General features: G+C 40.1%; 1 protein-coding gene across 5 annotated transcripts in view; it reads right to left on the bottom strand.

Moving 5' to 3' along the window:
* Window positions 1–10770: 10770 nt before the first annotated feature.
* MBTD1 (mbt domain containing 1) overlaps window positions 10771–20403 on the bottom strand; it is a 53984-nt gene continuing 44351 nt past the window's right edge. For all 5 annotated transcript variants that reach the window (XM_083148658.1, XM_083148659.1, XM_083148660.1 and 2 more), the window contains exon 16: window positions 10771–15299. In XM_083148658.1, the coding sequence (XP_083004784.1) occupies window positions 15181–15299 (119 nt within the window). In that variant the 3' untranslated portion in view covers window positions 10771–15180. The remainder of the gene's footprint in view (window positions 15300–20403) is intronic.

Raw genomic sequence — 20403 nt, 5'->3', positions numbered from 1 at the left:
CACCTTGCTACTGAGCTGAGGATTAGCAACCACCTCATGTTCTGGGCGGGTGCTAGGAGTATAGATGCCCTGCTGGGGGAGGGAATACCATTCTTTCCACTGGTAGGGAGGGGAGAAGCATCAGGCTTTGAGATGGGGCTCTTGTTCAGGGGTCTTTGCCTCTTTGGGAGAGTCCCTCGAAAAGCCCGGTCTAGTATCCACTCCCAGGAAGAAGGGAAAAGCTGGGATCGAGTAGATTGCTCGCTGGTCCGGGGGTTACAGGGGACCCCGGCCAGAGAGACAGCGAAAAGCCCAGCCCAGTACTCAATCCCAGGGAGGGGTGAAACGTCGGGACTGAGTAGGTGGCTTCTTCCTCAGTTGGTCTATTTGGGCCTCTGCGGGGGAGACTCACCGAAAGAGCCCGGTGAAGTATCCATTCCCATGCCGGGGGTCGGAAAGGGCCTGCTGGTGGAGTGGAGAAACACTTGGTCGGACATTGACTGGCCGGCTGCCTGGAGTCCGAGGCTGCACTGTGCTCCTCAGGAAACTTGGGGGTGCTGAACCTGCACGGGTGATCCCCAAAATCACCTTGCACAAGTAAGCACTTGCACTGCGCACTTCCCCTTCTAGGTTAGGCATCACGTCCTTACCTCATCCTTTTGGATGGGGTAGAACAATTTTTCACACCCCTTCCCGGCCTTCTGGCTGGGGTTTCTTTATTTATTTATTTTCCCTCTCACGTTTGTCACTTTTCACGTTCTTTGTTTTCTGTAGTTTGTCACGTTTTTTTGGGTAGTGTGGTCGACCCTTACGGGCCTTCCATTTCCCCAATGTGCCAAAGCTCTAGCCTTTTGGGGAGAGCTTCGGTCCCCTCGAGGACGACCCCGAGCTGCAAGGTGGAGGGAAGTCTAATGCAGGTCTCTCCAAACCTTCGGGTGCGGAGGACCCACCGTCCTAACCCTTCCGGGGGTTGAGAAATGAGGGTCTCTCTAAGCTTCGGCGAAGAGGACCCACCATTCCCTATTTTCCCCTCTTCGGCCTTATGGCTGAGAGGGGTTAGGGGAAAAAACGGGGCCCTTCTCCTTCGGGAGAAAGCCCACTTCGATCGCACGGCCCCCTTTGCACGTGTTTAGGCACAGCACTGGTGGTAGGGAGCACACCTCGGGCTCCTGAGTTTATTAAAAAAAAAATATCTGTTTTTATCAGTGGGTATGGACTGGCCTCTGGCAGAGAATAGAGAAAGGCTGGACTGAGTAGCTGCACTGATGGGTGGAGGGTTTGGGACTCCTCATGCCTGGGAGTGGTGAAAGTCTGGCTGAGTACCTTCACCTCTGCCAGTGGTAGGAGGTGTTGTTTCCATAAACCCACTGGTAGGAGGGGGGCCTAGTAGTTTAGCTCTCTTGACAGGGTTCGTAGCCCCCGAAGGATGAGACAGCGAAAGGCTCAGTCTAGTATCCATTCCCAAGGAGCGGACTAAGGCTGGCACTGAGTAGATGGCTCCTGTTCCAGAGGTTCGTAGCCTCTGATGGGGAGACCACAAAAAGCCCAGCTTAGTACCTTAACCTTGGGATCGGAGAAACACTGTGAATGAGTAGATTGTTTTTCCGAAGGGACCTCAACCCCTAAGGGTGTTATTCAAAAAGCCCAGTGGAGTACCCATTCCCATGCCGTGGGGCTGGAAAGTGCTTGCCTCTTACACATTATGCCACATGGAATGAGCCCATAGCACACGGATTAAGTCAAAATTCATGTTTTGCCACATGGATTGAGCGAAAATACACACTATTCCAAACGGATTGAGCAATAATGCACAATATGCTTCATAAACAGGGGCATTGCGCGTATTAATAATTTACATCATAATGCCCATTACATGTTAAGCCACACACCATAATGTTCATTATGTATTATGCCAAACACTATAATGCCTATTAAAAATTATGCTACATAAGTGCTGCCTACCTACATGCTCATTGCCAGGGGTTCCATGCTCGTTGCCATGTGGGATTACATGCTCATTGCCAAGGGAATACATGCTTGCGGTAACGGTCAGGCTGCCCGGCTGTATTCAGAGCACTGCAGGTCCCGGCTATTTGAAATAATTCCCCTTTCACACCTGAAAATGCAGGGACTTTCCTGGGCTGGCATCAGCCTAGGCCCTGCATTTTCTGGTGTGAGGGGGAGAGAACCCCCCTCCCCTTTAAACAACCAGTTATATCTTCAGAACCAACTGACCCATTTACTTGTGGGCTTCAAATGATTTTGGTCCGGTAAAGCTGGGCCGTTTGGTTCCAGAGAAATCTGTCCTCAAACAACATGAACAGCCATGAAATTACATTTTAGAAATGAAAAAAATAAATCGGTTTACCCGCAATACTGTATCTCTAGAACCAATGAACCCATATGGACCAGCATGGTATCAGATTGAAGGCCTAGCGATTTGGGTTCAACTGAGATAAACCTCGAGCTTCTGTGATGCCAGAGGGGGAACTGGCAGCCATTGGAGCCGGGTGGGGGTCAGAATTAGCGTGTCCCATTTTATCCCATGGGGAAAACGTTCCAGCTTTGCCAGGCGGTATCTCCGGCTCCCTCGAGGCAAGCGACGCGGGTCCAGGCTCGTTGGAAAGCCCTGGCCCTCAGCTAGGGGGGTATTAACCCCATAGTATATTTTTCCACATTGTAATATGTGTACCAAGTTTGTTGTAAATTGCTTCAGGCATTCCAGAGGTATGCTGGAATACACACACACACACACATGTATGTATATATATATATATATATATATATATATATATATATATATATATATATATATATATATATATATATATATATATACATACATGCTGCTGCTGTCCTCCATGGGCCAGAGAAGCATGTGATGAACTTCAAGCAGAGCTCAGCACAAGCCTCCCAGCCTCTGACCTCTTGTGCAAAGTCTCATGGGACTTATTCTGGTGGGGCTGATGTAACATGTTCAGAGAGAGTTAGATTTGGGTGGGGTTTGTACTTCAAACTAATATTTATATTACAATTTAAAAATAAAGCAGCCAGTATTTACCCTGTACATAAACAATATAACACCCATATCTAACTTTCTCTGCACATGTTACATCAGCCCCACCTGCAGTGCACATTGTTTTGTCTATTACAGAGTGAAATTGCCTTAGTGAGTGAACCAGAATAACCCCCTTAGTCAACTCCCAGTAATGCACAGCACACTTGTGCAGTCAGTGTGCCTTGGTTCCCAATGCTCAGCACAATCATTGTCACCTTGGCAGATAGGTGAACCTGCAGCAATACCCCACTCCCATAAACAAAACTTTAGCTAAAAAGATAAATGCCAACCACAGGGGGGCCCCTAGATATGAGGTAGGGTCAGGGGTACTGACCACCTGAGCCTCCCCTTAATCTGTCCCTGCCCCTGCAAAGCCTCACCCCTATTTTGTCATGTACTGTCCCTATTTCAAATATATGGAGGGGGCACCAATTGTTTCTGACACAAAGCACAAAAATGTCGGTACTTGTGTATTATCTGGGTGCCCGATATATCGCATCGCATGCCACTAGTTAAGGCATGCGATGCGATTGTACCCGATTTTGAGCCTTTCCCGGGAGGAGTGTACAATTTTAATATCGCGTCGCATCGCATATCTTAACTAGTGGCATGCGATGCGATTATACCCAATATTACATTGTACAGGCACCCTGATACCTGATCACAATGTTAAATGCCCCCCTAGACCCGAATTTTAATTGTACACCCACCCTGATGGGTGATTACTATGTGAAATGCTCCCCCCCCCCCATTGCATTATTAACGCCACCCCAGTATCAACGCCAACCCGAAGCGTGGCGAGCAAAGCGAGCCCGCGAGGGGCGGCGGTACGCGTCCTCCGACCTTTTCATACCCCCACTATTCACGTAGGCGTGGAGTTGATTTTACATAGTGTGGCAAGCGCAGCGAGCCACCGAGCCCGAAGCGTGGCGAGCCCCGCGAGGGGACACGTATTACTTCACATGTATTCCGCATCCCCTCGCCACGCTTCGAGCGCGATGGTTCGCCAAACTATATAAAATCAACTCCACACCGACGTGGATAGTGGTGGTATGAAAAGGTTGGAGGACGCGTACCACTGCCGCTCGCCACGCTTCGGGTTGGCGTTGATAGTGGGGTGGCGTTAACAATGGGGGGCTAATTAACATAGTAATCACCCATCAGGGTGGGTGTACAATCAAAAAGCGGGTCTGGGGGGGCATTTAACATAGGAATCGGGCATCTGGGTGCCTGTGCGATTAAAAATTGGGTCCAATCGTATCGCATGCGATATGATTGTATGCGATGCAATGCGATTTTTTTACGTGCAATGATAAAAATCGGGCGCCCAGATAATACACAAGTACCAAAATGTCTCATCCCATGTATCTATGGGTAGATTCCCTGTTCTGCATTTGCCATATATGATAAGCTTATGGGCAATTTGTCAGGGCATCATTAAAATCCGATATGTTAAGATTTTACAAAAATTTTAAGTCAAAATCAACAAAAAGAATAATTTCCAAAATGTTGTATTTTGCCAATTACTCAACCTAGTCATCGGCAATTAATTGAAGATGTATGGGCACTTTTTGTAGTAACATTTTTTTTTTTCCACAATCCACCGAATATCATGATAATTGGTTGTGCATCAGTTCACTTCTACCAATAAATGGTACTGACGGGCAAATATAACAAGGCCCCAATCTAGCAAACAGACACAAACTAGGATCAGAAAAACTGGTAATTATCTGCTGTATTTTAATGGTTCGTCTGAGGTCAGAAATATTCTTTTGTTGTGGGCTTCAGCTAATATGCTGGGGATTTATACATTCCCTGATTTACCTTGTTCAGTAACAAAACTAATTTCTAATTCAGGTGAATTAAACTCAATTTGCATTCATAATTGAAAGTAGAATACTACAATGATGTCCTTTTTAATTTTTACTTATTTTAAAAGGTCAGTGGAACCATCATTCAGCAAACTCTGGTTGTTATGATTATTTGATATCTTTTAGTCTTTTATATTATTTTTTATATCTTTTTGTATTTATAAATGTGAGTTCTGTGGAACAGTTGCATTGCATATTACAAGAACACCACCTACAATGGATATTAGTTTTACTTTGATACATTGGTTCTTCTGAATTGTGGCTGTGCTTTAAGATGAATCTGCGCATGAATATCCCTTTGCGCCTAGCTTCTGATTTTATTTCCTCTGTGAGCTGGTTTAGTTATGTACAAACTTAAATAAAAAATAGCAATTCCCCTTTGATTTTTTTTTTTATCCTATAAAAGTTAACATGTCATGGCAGGTCATTCGGTTTGGTTATTCAATTTTATGATACATTTAGTTTTACTGTGCTATATTATATATATATACACACACATATATATCGTTCGTGGGGTCCGGCGCTCCCAATGTGGATAGGTACTTCAGCCGATGCCTTCACATAAACAAAGTTATATCTGGCAGAGGTGCGGCACTGCAATGTTAAATGCACCCCCATTATCAATGCCACCCCAATATCAACGCCAACCCAAAGCGTGGCGAGCACAGCGGTACACATCCTCCGACCTTTTCATACCCCCACTATCCACGTCGGCATGGAGTTGATTGTAGATAGTGTGGAGAGCGCAGCGAGGGGACACTGATTACTTTACATGTATTCCGCATCCCCTCGCCACGCTTCGGGCTCATATTCCGCGTCCGCTCGCCACGGTCGGAGGACGTGTAACGCCGCCGCTCGCCACACTTCGGGTTGGCTTTTATAGTGGGGGTGGTGTTTACAATGGGGGTGCATTTAACATTGTAAGAACCCATCAGGTGCAATGCTATGTGATATTTCATTGTACAAACACTCCTGTTAATTTAACGGGAATTTAACGGGAATATCGCATCGCACACCATTATCATAGCACCCCTGCAGATGTATAACAGCCATTTGATCAAAGCACACCTAAATTAGAAAATAGAAATCAAATACAACAAAAATATATTTACAGATTTATTTTGTGTAGAAAAAAATTAAAATTAGTGAATTACATAAAATTACAATGATCATGGTTTTCACATTCATGCTCAGAACAAATGTTCAAACTTTATTTCACTTATGTATGTACATTTTAATCCCCTTTAATCAACACAGAAAATAGCATTACTTTTCTACATAGATCATTTTATATTTAAAATACATACAATACCAAAGTAAAAATTATATTTATTTAATGTTTACCATTTCGGGTATACTTTAAAAAGCACTTTATTTTTTTTAGATTTTCTTTGCCATAAAGATAAACTGCTGGTCAATTTAAGTATGAAATTAAATAAAACAAGTGATCTATTTACATCAATTAAAAATGACAGGGTTGCAGACAGAAATTTAGCACCATGTATATGTTATATATATATATCATATTTTTTATGTTATGCCCCATCTTATTATCTGCCAAGCCAGGTAATGTACTGGCTGGTCTACTGTAGAACAATGCCATACTTACCAGTATATACCTATAAATTGTGACCACAAAATGCACATTAGCTAAAATCAAGAGGTGTAAACTGCAAATGCGAAGCACTTAACATTTCAAGGGTACTCGAAAAAAAAAGTTACAGCTATCCCACATAAGTTTACTCAAGACATGATGGAAAAATATATCTTTAAAAGGATGTACTAAAATTGTAGTTCCTATGTTTTCAAGGTACCGTATATACTCGAGTATAAGTCGACCCGAATATAAGCCGAGGCACCTAATTTTACAACAAAAAACTGGGAAAATGTATTGACTCAAGTGGGACCCTCACTCGAGTATAAGCCAAGGGGGGCTTTTTCAGCATATAAAATGTTCTGAAAAAGTAGGCTTATACTCGAGTATATATGGTAAATCTAATTCATTGGAGTTCTTATTTTGCAGCTTTACATACATATGTATATATGTAAGTGGGTTATATAAGCCTACTGGTTAACAGGATGCTCTATACCAGGCGTGTCCAAACTATGGCCCTCCAACTGTTGTGAAACTAAAAGTTCCATCATGCCTGACACAGGTTTGCTATTACGGAATGCCAAAACTATAGCAAGGCATGCTGGGATGTGTAGTTTCACAACAGCTGGATAAAAATAGTTTGGACATACCTGTTCTATACCATTTAAATAAGGGTCCAGCGGGTCTATTTTTATTAAAACAGCAACCGGGTTGGTGTTGCCTTTTCAATTATTTCCTTTTTTTTTTTTTTATGGTTAGACTCGCCGGAATCTCACAGGCCATTATATAAAACCATACATTGCTCTTTTAGAGATTATTTGTTTGACAGTAGCTGCAATCACTATGAAGTGAAGTAGTTTGTAAGCTATGGCTTTTTGGAGTATGTTGCCCGAGGCAACATTTGTAAACAAAATAAAGCTGATGTGTACACTACTTAATATATTTCCCCAGTTAATGTGGAAATAAACCAATATGCATATTTACATGTATAATTTTATAAGCAGCAGTTTATAAATCTTACAGTATCTGAATGAAAAGGAACTGTGTGTAGCAGCCGGGTTGGGATCATTTGGTCTACAGCATGATGGTCGACAGTCATTAGTTCGACGCCATTAGGTTAACATGGGAAAAGGTTGACATGAGTCTAGGTCGAAAGGTCATTAGTTCGACAGGTTGTTCGTTCAACAGGTCATTAGGTCGACATGGGGTTTTTCACTGTTTTTTTTTTACCTGAATGTCAACACAGTCAACATGGACACAGTTTAAAGTGCACTGCATGCACTCGCTACGCTCGGCACACTATTTTATTCTCACGCCAAGCCCTAGTGGATGGTAGGGCATGAAATACCGCCTGTTGGCACATACACACTGTCAAACTAATGACCTTTCGAACTAACGTCCTTTCAAGCTTTTCCCATGTTGAGCTAATGGAGTCAACCATCATGCTGTAGACCAAATGACCGCATCCCATAGCAGCCTGTACACAATGCAAGAGAAGTCTGAGACATTTAACAGTTTGGTGGCTGCAATAGTAAATTTAACCACAACATAGAAATAATGGACTCTCCCAGGGTAAATCAAAAGCATACAATCTATTGAATGATATCACAGGAACAAGTCTTCATGGGAGACTGACATTCAACACCATTGCTTTACTATAGCAATGATACATTTATGGTAGGTGCCAACACATTTCAGGGCAAATTTAACAAAGTTAAAGACAGAGTGGAAAGCGATAAAGCAACACCATAAATCTCCTGTCACTTTAAAGGCGGTGTTTAAAATTTTTTTTTGACAGGATTTAATTGGTTGGTACTTGTCTCTCTCCATGACCTGATAAATCTAGCCTATAAAATGATGGTAATTCTATCTATCTCCATTTGATTCTCCAGGCTTTGATAACTCTGCTCCCTAAATTTTTTAAGCTGGGTACACACACAAAGTTTTATCTGTCCAATCTATCTGGTGGAAACAAAAATCTGGAACTATATGGGAGACTATATGGGAAACTATATTGCCACCAAACACTGGAAAATGGATAAAAATTACTGTTTGGTTTAATTTGATAAATCAATCTACTTTAACCAATTAATATGAATTACTATTGTTTATTTTCCAGCTTTTACGAGCAAATGGTTGAGTCTCAATTGCTCCCATACATTGCCAGATTTTTGTTCCCACCAGATAGATTAGACAGATAAATCTGTAGGTGTTTACCCAGCCTTTGATACAATTGAAACATTATCTGCTTCTGTAACACCCAACTTTTTAAAACCCTTGCAAATGCATTGACTGCTGTACCAATTTAAAGATATATAAATTTAAAATGCGTTCCTGCAGGTAAATGAAAAATAGTGAATCATTTGTAATTTGCGATCTTCCATGAAAGCATAGGATAAAAGAGAAACACTTTGTATCGCAGGAGTAAAGCTTTACATTTTATAGACTATAGTTTCTCATTTATGGTCCAGAACCTGAAATGATCATTGTTAGAGGATTTTATTAATAATGAACAGAGTTTGTGACTAATGGCCTCCATAAATCGGATATGAATTGGGGCAATTGGCCGGTCAGTGGATCGGAATTATTAAACATATTTCTCAATTTTCAGTTGGGAGTTGGAATTTTAACATGTTTAATGTCCCCCAATTTCTCAACGGATCACCGATCACAGCTGGCCACTGATCGGCAGATTGAGGATTTGGGGCATCACAGCTGGTAATGTACAGACTATTAGTCAGTAACTATATCAACTATACCATACATAATGTGGGTAGGGTACTGTAAGACTTGTGTTTAGAGTGTTAATTTATAGCACAGATTTAAAAGTACACCCCTTTGTTCGTTGCTCATAGCCCCTCTCCACCCAAATAAATGTCTAGCATTAGCTTATTGGGATGGGAATACTCATGTACTCTTCCTAGCATTCCTACATGTTATTGCTACAAGTCTTTTTTTTAAATTTTTTATATATAAAATATAAGTTAGTGTAGTTATACAAATACAGCAACAAATCCACAAAATATTACACCATTCCTGAGAATAAAGTACATCATATTAATATCCGTGTGGGGGTAACTTACTACAGGACATTAAACAGTGGTACTAGTATTAATGTGAAAAGTTATCTTTTTCGCATTATTTATAACTTGAAAAGATAACTTGAATGTTTTATTTGAGATGCATTGATTTGGTGTAAAAAGTTTTTCACCATTGTCTATACAAGCATTTGCAATATCATACAAGAATTATCTAGGTCACTGAAATAACATGGAATATTTCTATAGAATATATACCTTTCAATGATATGGATGAAGGGTAAAACGAGAGTTTGATACTAAAACTTCTAAGCAGCCTTACACTGTGTTTAGGGATTGTGCCTACTATCAATAGCTAAAACTAAACAACTGCATTTGTTTGCGCATTTGTTAGAATACATCTTTGTAAGAGCTGTTCCAGTATGGAAAGTGCGTAGAGGAAATAAAGCCTCTGGGAAGCACAAAAGACAAACGTTATAAAGGTTTGTAAAAGTAGAGACATCTGTAAAAGCAGAAAAACCTAGAAACATACAGGACTCTTTAGATTGCAACATAACCCACACTGGTTGCACTCTTTTATTTAAATATATTTGGTTTTGTATGCAATTATTGAGTAGCTATCCAGTCTATATCAAAATAACATGTAATGATTTACTGTGTTTGTTTAACTTTTGTCTCTGATGTAAAATGTGTGTAAAATACAGTTTTTTTTTCCAAATGGGTAGTAGTTGGGATCCTGGTAGTCAGAATACAGACAGTGGGATCCCAACGGTGCTAAGTACAGGAGTTTAAGGTTAGGCACTAGGAGGAAGGTGCTAGTGGGATTAGGGTTAGGCTGGTGGTGTTGGGAAAGTTAGGAATAAGGTAAGGGGCAAGGTTAGGCTGCGGGTTTGGGTAAAGTTAGGATTAGGCGGGGGGGGGGGGGGGGTAGAGTAAGGCTGAGGGAGGGGGAAGTTAGGGTAAAATCCCTCAATCCATCAGAACTCTGACCATCGGGATCCCGCTGTTAGGATTCAGACTGCCGGGATTTTGTACCCAACCCTACTCAGACGTTGCACTAATAAGCAGTAGTGAGTTAAAACCAACATGTGATGTTCGCTCTGAAACAAGGAGGATGCAGGAAAGTAGAGATCTGCCCTATGCCACTTTTATTTTAAATGTTTCTTGTATTCAATTGGGTACTTCAATTTGAACACAGGACACTTAATACATAGTTGCAAAGCACAGCTATCACATTCTCAAATAACTTTATTATTCACATTTTCTTCTATTTACATTGCATTAGGGAATATGAATCCAGCTACATAATGTATTTTACAACATTGCCGTACAGTTTTTTCCTTAGAAAAATAGAAATCAGATTCTATAGATATATCGTTCACTTTGTATATATAAATTTCTACTTTCACTATCAGCAATATCCTAATGTTACATAAATTCTGTTTAAGGGAACCAGCGGATTGTCACTGCTAAACAAGAAAAGTAATAATATACAATAAAGTCATCTAGTCTTACAAGAAAGTCAAAAAGAAGGTTGCAGAGTTTAAGTCAACCTTCAAAAAATAATAATTGTGATACTCCAGGAGTCATAGAAGTACAGGTTCCAGCAAGCTCTGCCTGTCTGTGTTGTTGTAGCGTAATTACAACAGCTAGACCGGCACAGGTTGCTTCGTTACAGATTAGGGGCCAGATGCACTAAGCTTCAAAAATGATAAAATGGAGAGTGATAAACAACCAACCAATCAGCTCCAACCTGATATTTTTCAAACACAGTCTGTGACATGGCAGACAGGAGCTGATTGGTTGGCTGTTCATCACTCTCCATTTTATCACGTTTGAGGCTTAGTGCATCTGGCCCTAGGGATGATAGAAACCATTTGCAGGTTTTCTGACAAAATTAGAAAATATGACATGTCTATAACAGATAGCAAGTCATTCGTGACTGCACCATAATTTTAGAAGTTCATAAATGATAAAGGTTTTCCTGTGAAGGATTTTCACAGCGCTGGATATTACAAACTGCGTTATATATATCGCAAGCAGTGTATGAGTAATGGTTATAGAACGTATTAATCAAACCTGTAATCCACCAGTTTAGGTGCCTATAAGTGCCACGGTTGCAACTGAGGCAAATAGGACAGAAAAATTACCTGTGACGGTCCAAGGGACTGATGGGTAAATTCTCCAGTCTACAGTCACTGCAGGCTACTACAGTGGCTTCTATACCTACATCATTACAAGATTTTAATTTCTTGCTACATTATATCCATATGCCAGAAACTATAACTGGAAATATTTTATGTTAAGAAAAAACAAAACAAAAAAAAACTTCAGCTGCCATATATTTCAGTGCAAATCGATTTGCATCAAATATAAGAATAATGAACTATTATCACATTTCTATGAAGGAAAAAGGAAAGTACACAAACTGATATCTATGCAAATATTAATTGTGCATGCAAATTCTGTATACATTATTGCTTATATTGCCATTAATAAGAGAAAGTAATGTAAAAGGATTCCCTAATACCAGTAGTGAGGACATTAAATATTCCAAAGCTACCAACAGGCCAACATCTTATAAACATATCTACCTGAGTACATGACTCAAAGAATCATTTCTTTGACTCAAATAATTATATATATATATACACACGCACACACATACAAAACTTGGATTCTCAGTCAGAAACTACATTTCCTTGACTGACATAGATAGAAGAAAAACATAGTGGGACATTTCCAAATGTTTGGGACTGTAGCTGTACAATGGTTCATAGGGAATGGCACACATACACAGATTCTGAAGGGCCTATGGCGCATGACACAAAGTACTTCTGTTTGGTACTTTGCTCATATGTGCATGTGAAGTATGGGTCCTACATCCCTGGATGCACTATGGCTGCAGCTGTCAGTATATTGACTGTTTGCAGTTATTTAGGGGTGGCGACAGCAGCAGTATATAGGTTAGGATCTTGACAGGAAGAAGAAGAGCTCCTAGTCTCTTGGTCTGAGCAGCAGAAGCGGCTGGCATCACTCAATGGATCGCACAGTTGATCCGATGCTGAGTCCTAGGATGCAGCACGATTCAATAGTGAAAGAAGAAACGGTCTACTATATCAGATGCCTCCTGCTGCATTACCACGGTCACTCAATGCTCCTATTTCTTTTAAAATAAAGTCTACTTCTCACTTTACAAGTAAAATTGTTACAATGATCCTTCTTAGGATGAATGTATCAGGTTTTATACCTCTTTCATGCACTTTTGTAGCATTTGCAATGCTGGTTTTTCCATGGTAAAGAGGGTGACAATACAATTAATATTGCCAAACCCTCTCATTTTTTGACAGCAGTCTGGTGCTTTGCTCTTTTCCAAAACAATATTTAGCTTTATCTGTATGCATTTCCTGCAGATAAATAATAGATGTACGCTCCATATTCTGTTTCACCAACAACCAATACCACACCACATGTAAACACAAGTGAGAACAACCTTTCAAATACATTCCGGTTTAAAAAAAAGGTGAGCATTCTACCTCATACTTTAGCGATAACATAAATTCCTAAAGGAAGTGATAGACTGAAGACTGGCTAGCCCACACAATGGCTGTGGCATAGCAAGCAGATCCATTTTAAATTACTTAACAACTTTACATCTGTGGCATATAGGTAATTATGAAGGGATAAAATTCACTTGACACCATGATCTTTCGTTCTCGGTCAACTAAAACATAGGGTTTCTTTTTATCACATAAAAAATCTTGGAACTGCAAATGAGAGATTGTACTGTAATGTGTGACTGTGGAAATGGTTTTATATTTCAGTTATTATACAGTCATATGTAGACCGTGTCAAGTTGTAGCACTAGCTAAAAACTATTCCATAGGTTTTCCTGATGCATGTCTGACATGATGCAGCAATGAGCCATGATATCAATGTATATTAACATTCAGCAGTTCATAATTTATGAATTAGGGTAGAGTGCTTCAACAGTGCAAGCACTGTATGTAAGATAATATTGTTCATCTCAAATGACTCCGCAGGTGAAAGAAAGAACCAATGGCTCCTAAAAACTTCACAGTGCAGCCATTTGCTGCCTAAAGTGTCCTGGAGGGCTAATGTATTTTTATGGTACTTTAAACCTGAATTCCAAAACAAATATGGACACCGCAGTGCTTACAGGTATACTAGTCAGCAGGTATATCCTGCAACGTTGGAATACAGAAATTTTGCTTTCAAATGAAACATTTGCTGACAAAAAGAATCATTGGAACAATCAATTGCAAGTGACAGGTTATGATGACAAGCAGTACTATACAAGTTGAGTCTCCCATATACTAAAATCCGCTAGCCAACTTTTTTGAAGCACAACTGAGATAATGACACCTTTTCTTTCTGATGGTTCAATGTACACATACTTTGTTTTATAGAAAATATTGTTTAAAATAGCATTCAGACTATGTGTATAAGATTTATATGAAATATAAGTGCATTTCATGTTTAGATATTCCAAAATATGGAAAAATCTGATATCCAAAATAGTTCTGGTCCCAAGCTTTTTAGATATAAGAGACTCAACCTTACTTTAAAATCTAGCTTATTTTACGGTTATCTAACAATAGCTTTTGATATCTTCACAGACAATTAAACCATCTTGTGGCTAAAAGGGGTATTACATATCATCAAATCATACAGTATGACCATATAAAATCAATTAAAACATTACAATATTGAATGTATTCATGGCTGACATATATTAAGGCACATTGATCTGTACCTAGCACAACATCGGATATGCACCACTCTGTTCATACGGTTTTACCTCAAACTTTTCGAAAAAAATGTAAAACATTTATCCCACGGTCACGTAATTAATTGCATTGTACCTGGATTCCTGGCAACTATGCTAAATACATTGCTCTATATTTATAATTGTCTTTTTTGCTTTTCAGTCACATCACTATATAATGGATAGGTTTTGTTGCCCTTTAAAACCAACACAGCTCTGAAGAAAAATAATCAACTCTTCCATATGCTACTATGGTGTGACTAAAAGACACAGAAGACAACTACAAATAGTAAAGTATTTAATAATAGTCATAAAAGGAATTGTACAAGCTATTGGTGTAAAACTTTTTTTTTTTTTAAGCTTGACAGTTATTTTTAGATGTATAGAGGGCATAACTTTACACAATTCATATGCATTAAAACCTTTTATGATATTTTAAATAAAGTTTAGTAACTAAGACAAAATTTCCTGGTAACCAAAAAAAGAACTTTCCCAGTGTGTACCAAGTGTGTTTGTTTTTGTTATTTTTCTGCAAAATAGCAACCTTCCTAAACAAATATATCTAGCCCTGCTAAGTGTACCAAAAATTAAGAATTTTGTTGCCTTGCCCACAATGCACAATATTTGTAAAATTTGAAAATATTAAAATTTCTTTGCAAAAACTTCAAATACAACACAAAATTGTTAGTTATTTAATAAATTGTAAAATCTTTTTTCTTCACCAAAATAATTTCTTTTTCACTTAACAGAGTGTCCCTGCACACGAGTCCATTGTGTGTTATTTTCAAATAGTTTTTGTTTTTTTGTAGGAAAACATTCTTATATTGTTACTAAGAATCATTTAACTTGCATCACGGTTCTTGTTTGATGTAGTAGCTGCCAGATCCATTGCTTTCCTGGTCAGAAGCTCCTTGTAGAAATGAATATTCTTCTCCATCGAGCAATTCCTCCTTCAGCTGTAACGTTGGTACTGGGAAAAGAAAACAACAACATAATTCTTTTAACTATTATATATTTTTTAATCACCAAATAATTTCTGTACAAATACATTATAAGAAAAACACAAAAGAAAAAAAAAAGTATTTATTAACAAATAAACTCTCTAATGCTGAAGGATAGGGTAATTTGTTCAATCAGATATCTCTTCCTCACTCCAAAGCGAATTATATCAATTATAGAAATGGAAGAAACACATCTGGGTCACACATACATGGCATAAGTGGCAAGCAGTGGGGTAAGGCAGAGCCTTTCCTGTCATACTAATGGTATCTGGACTGGTCACAGAATGACTCTAGGTCAACAGTCAGAAGGTCGACCACTACTGGTCGACAGTCAAAAGGTTGACAGGGTATAAAGGTCGAAATGGTTTAAGGTCGACAGACAATAGGTTGACGGGGTTTAAAGGTCGACATACTAAAGGTTTACAGGGTCAAAAGGTCGACAGCTAAAAGGTCGTCATGAAAAAAGTTCAACATGCATTTTTTTGCTGAAATTTGAGCAGACATGTGCCGACAGGAGGTATTTCATGCCCTACCATCCACTAGAGCGCGGAGGGAGAATAAAATAGTGTGCCCGAAGCATGGCGAGTGCAGCGAGCCATGCGTGGGGACGCAGTACACTTAGACAGTGTCCATGTCGACCTATGTCAACACAGACACCCTAAAAACACTCATTTCGACCCCATTGACCGTTGGACCCTGTCGACCTTTAGGCCCTGTTGAACATTTAACCCTGTTGACTTTGTGACTGTCGACCATATGATTATAGACCTAGACACTTTAGATGTTTAAGACCATAACTGATATACGTATCGGTTATGTATCAGACGTATACGCTGGAGTTTTGAGTTTATAAAGTATGTAAAAAATACAAAGTGTATATATATATATATATATATATATATATATATATATATATATATATACACAGTTCTTCCCTGTAAGAGAGAGATCCTTGAGAAAAAGGTTGATCACACAGGGAAGAAAAGTAATTTTGCCAGAATTTTATTGGTGTTTACACACTTGTATACGATTAAGCATGTCATCAGCTTAACTCTACTCTATAAAAATAATTGGTCTGGAATCACAGTCATTTCTCCCCGTTGTCTATTGGAGGAGCTATAAGCACTTTATTCCTAGTACAGGAAAGAAAAGAATTTTATGATGTTACCCCTGATGAAGTCGTTCTAGACGAAACGCGTTGGGATACTTCTCACGGTTTTGCCGATGAAAAAGTTGACATCAATAAACAAAGAAATTGGATGAATTCTTCTGGTCTGCTTTACTGATTTATGACCACCATACATATGGACTTTATTTATTATTATTATTATTTTTAAGGCGCCATACCACAATTGTGCTTTCTATTGTTTTGGTTGTCCCTGAACCCTTTAGGGATTTGTGTGGTTAGGCAGCCATCTACTACAGTATATGAACTATTGTTGCATATTTAGCGCGGAGAGGATTATTGGTACTAATATATATATATATATATATATATATATATATATATATATATATATATATATATATATATATATATATATATATATAAATATCTTATTTTTATAGTCAAAACTCTGGAGTAAAAAGTCTATGGCAGGTGAGGCAGTGCCTCACCTGGCTACCTTTTCTGCACATCTCTTATCAAAACTCAGCAAAATCTCCAGCGGTATATAATGCTGCACATGCTTATAATGACGGCATGTGCCCCTGGGCTCATATATTGTGTGCAAATCTGGCTCTGGTACTTGCCAGGGACTCCTCAGCCATTTACCTCACCGCACGTCCCTAAGTCATTAAGCATGTATTAATGCCAACCAAAATTATAGGTTTCTAAGCATAGGCTTTATTTCAAACACCTCTGCCTGTCAATGACACAGAGGGATTCGCATCATAGTGACGTGATCGCAAGACTTGCACAGTTTCTGTAGAACCTTTGTTTCCTCCGGGTACTTCGGTTTCCTCCCACAATTCAAAAATATACTGGTAGGTTAATTGACTCCCAACAACAATTTGCCCTAGAATGAATGTGTGTGTTTACATGTGGTAGGGAATATAGATTGCAAGCTCCACTGGGGCAGGGGCTGATATGTGGTAGGGAATATAGATTGCAAGCTCCACTGGGGCAGGGGCTGATATGAATGTTCAAATATTCTCTGTAAAGTGTTGTGGTTTATGTGTGCGCTATAGAAATAACTGTAATACTACTACTCCCAAAACAGGATCTAATGGAGCTGGGTTCAGTAGATATTGTCTGCTGTGATCTGATGTTGTTAACTCTCCTTATAGCGAAGAAAAAGACAGGTAAGTGAGCCGCTGCTGGAAGCTGCAGAAAACTTCCAATTTTCCCTAGAAGTTCTGGAAAAGAATAGGCAGCTTGTTCCTATCCTGCTATCCTAGTGAAGTGGGCAGGACAGTTTGATAGCCAGCGACAATTGCAAAGCCCCAGTGAAGGGGGTGGGGCTAAATGGCAGGAATTCTGTAATTTAGCTCCTCCCAATTACCACAGACACGCAAATAGTGGGTGATTCCATGATGGGGTGTGGGCTAATGACAAGACAGTCTAGCCCCACCCCCTGAAGTCATATGCAGAATCTGAGGAGACTGGAAAGGTAGGTATGTTATACTATCTTTGAATTTCATCACTTCAAAATAATGTTCGCTATAAAACATTTAGTATTTTGCTTTTTTCTGCTTTCCTTTTTTAACCACTTGCCTCGCCTGGCTACATCAACCATTGACATCTGCCAAAATATACATTTTCCAACACCCACCAACTGAAGAAGGAAAGCCACATGAAATCTAATCCAATAAAAAAATGGCGCATTGACCCTAGTGTATACCCAGTAACTGCTGTCATAGACAAACATTGCAGCGCCCCAATGCCTGTCCCAATTGTTGCTACTTTTAATACATCAAAGGGATACATTTTTTAAGGACATAAATAATTTCGGTGAAAATTATCCTGCATCATTCAAGACTACGGACACAGCACTCTAATTAGGGATGGTATACTATAAACTATACAAGCTATGGCCACAGTTCCCCCAATTGATGGCGGACACTGACGACATACCATCATTGTTAATAAAACATTGATCTCTTGCAATGGGTTACAGACATTGGTGGCTATCATTAGTTTACTATAAAAAAAATAAAAAGTAGTGTTTTGTTTAGATTAGGGTGGCCAATCCCGGGATCGGGGGGGATCATGGGATTTTGCTCGAAAAACACCGGGATTTGAATACTGGGATTCAGGGATTGGCCTGCGCATAAGAAAATCAATGCTGGGCAGTGTTGAGAGACCAGCTTAGATGCTGCTCCCAGACCCCAGAGCGCTGCTCTGCATGACAATGTCAGAGGTCACGCTGCACAGCCTGTCTGCTTCTCCGCACCAACCCAAAAAACTACCGGCCGGCACCCAACCTCATCGCCGCCGCCAGGATCACCATCACCACCGGACTCCAGCACCACTACTCACCTCCAGACCACCGGGGGGGGGGGGGTGAGATTAGGATGAACCCAATCCCGGGTATTTGGTATGAAAATGCCCCAGGATTTGCATCCCTAGTTTAGATATTGTTTACTTAATTTAATCATAGAAAAAAAATGCAAACTTTCTGTGGAAAAAAAATTTAAGTGGTTACAAAATAATTATTATTGTTACTTGTTTCCTAGAAGGTCTCCCACGATTTCATCGTACGGAATCGTAGTGAAATCTCATCGCATCGCCCGCAATATTGCGGCATGCGATGCAATGCTATTTTTAATTGTACAGGCACACAGATGGGTGCTTACAAAGTGATTCCATCATTTAGTGTCACCTCCAGTGGCAACGCCACCCGGAAGCGTGGCGAGCGGCGGCAGTACGCATCCTCCGACCTCTTCATACCCCCACTATTCACGTCAGCGTGGAGTTGATTTTAGATAGTGTGGAGAGCGCAGCCCGAAGCGAGGGGACACTGATTACTTTATATGTATTCCACGTCCGCTCGCCACACTTCGGGCTCGTATTCCGCGTCCGCTCGCCACTCTCCGGGCTCGGTGCGCTCGCCACACTATCTAAAATCAACTCCACGCCAACGTGGATAGTGGGGGTATGAAAAGGTTGGTGGACGCGTCCAGCCACATTTCGGGATGGCGTGAATACTGGGGGTTACATCTCATTGTAAGCACCCATCACATCTCATGGCATGGGTGCTTGTACAATGAAATATCGCACTGCATGCCATTTGCTGGCATGCAATCCTATGCAATATTTCATTGTACAAGCACTCCTGTGCATTTAACATGAAGATCGCATCGCACAGCACTAAAAACGGTATGCAATGCCATGCGATGGGCGCCGTGCTAGGAAACAAGTACCTTATTATTTATTAAATTATAAACCCTTCCATCTTTAATAGTTGGACTGAAAGAAATCCTTTTCCTCTCATTTGGTCTCTGATCAAGTCAAATAGCCTTCCAAAAAACCCTGTGGTTTAATTTATTTTCTGAAGAGCACCGTGTTTTAATTTTTATGGAGAGCATAATGTCCATGTTTAATCACTGCCTCAATGCACCATACAAAATTTCCCTATCAAAATCACACAATTTATTTGGAGACCAAACGTTCTGACTTTGGTTCATTAAGAGCAGCTGGATGGCAGATGGTAAACAAAGATCCTTAGATATAGCACCCTGTGCTGTAATGTAGTTTCTTCAGCAGCCTGCATTAGCCGATGCGTGGAGTTGGGTAGATTGATGGGATTATTTGCTGGACTGCGCACTTTAGTGTCTTCTTCTGATTAGGGGTAGATGTATGAACAGGTTTATAACATTTAGGAAATATCGAGTCACGCTTCTCCTGCCATAGCATGAAGAAGCGTGCCGATAAGGAGAGCCATTATATCCTGCGTCCACGGCTCTCCTTATTGGCACCCCGGTCAGGGCTGCGCATGCATATTTAACAACAAAAAAAAAACAGAAAAAAAAAACAACACTTCCTCTCTCCCCTGGCCCGCTCACTGGGCATGCTTGAGATTTCACTATTATTGTGATATCTCAAGCACAGCCCAGAGCCAGCAGCAGGGC

This window comes from Crinia signifera, chromosome 6 (genome assembly GCF_055691185.1).
Source record: "Crinia signifera chromosome 6, ASM5569118v1, whole genome shotgun sequence".
NCBI classification, from domain to species: domain Eukaryota; kingdom Metazoa; phylum Chordata; class Amphibia; order Anura; family Myobatrachidae; genus Crinia; species Crinia signifera.
Note: the sequence above shows the minus strand (reverse complement) of the source record. Positions and strands in the feature narration are given on the sequence as shown.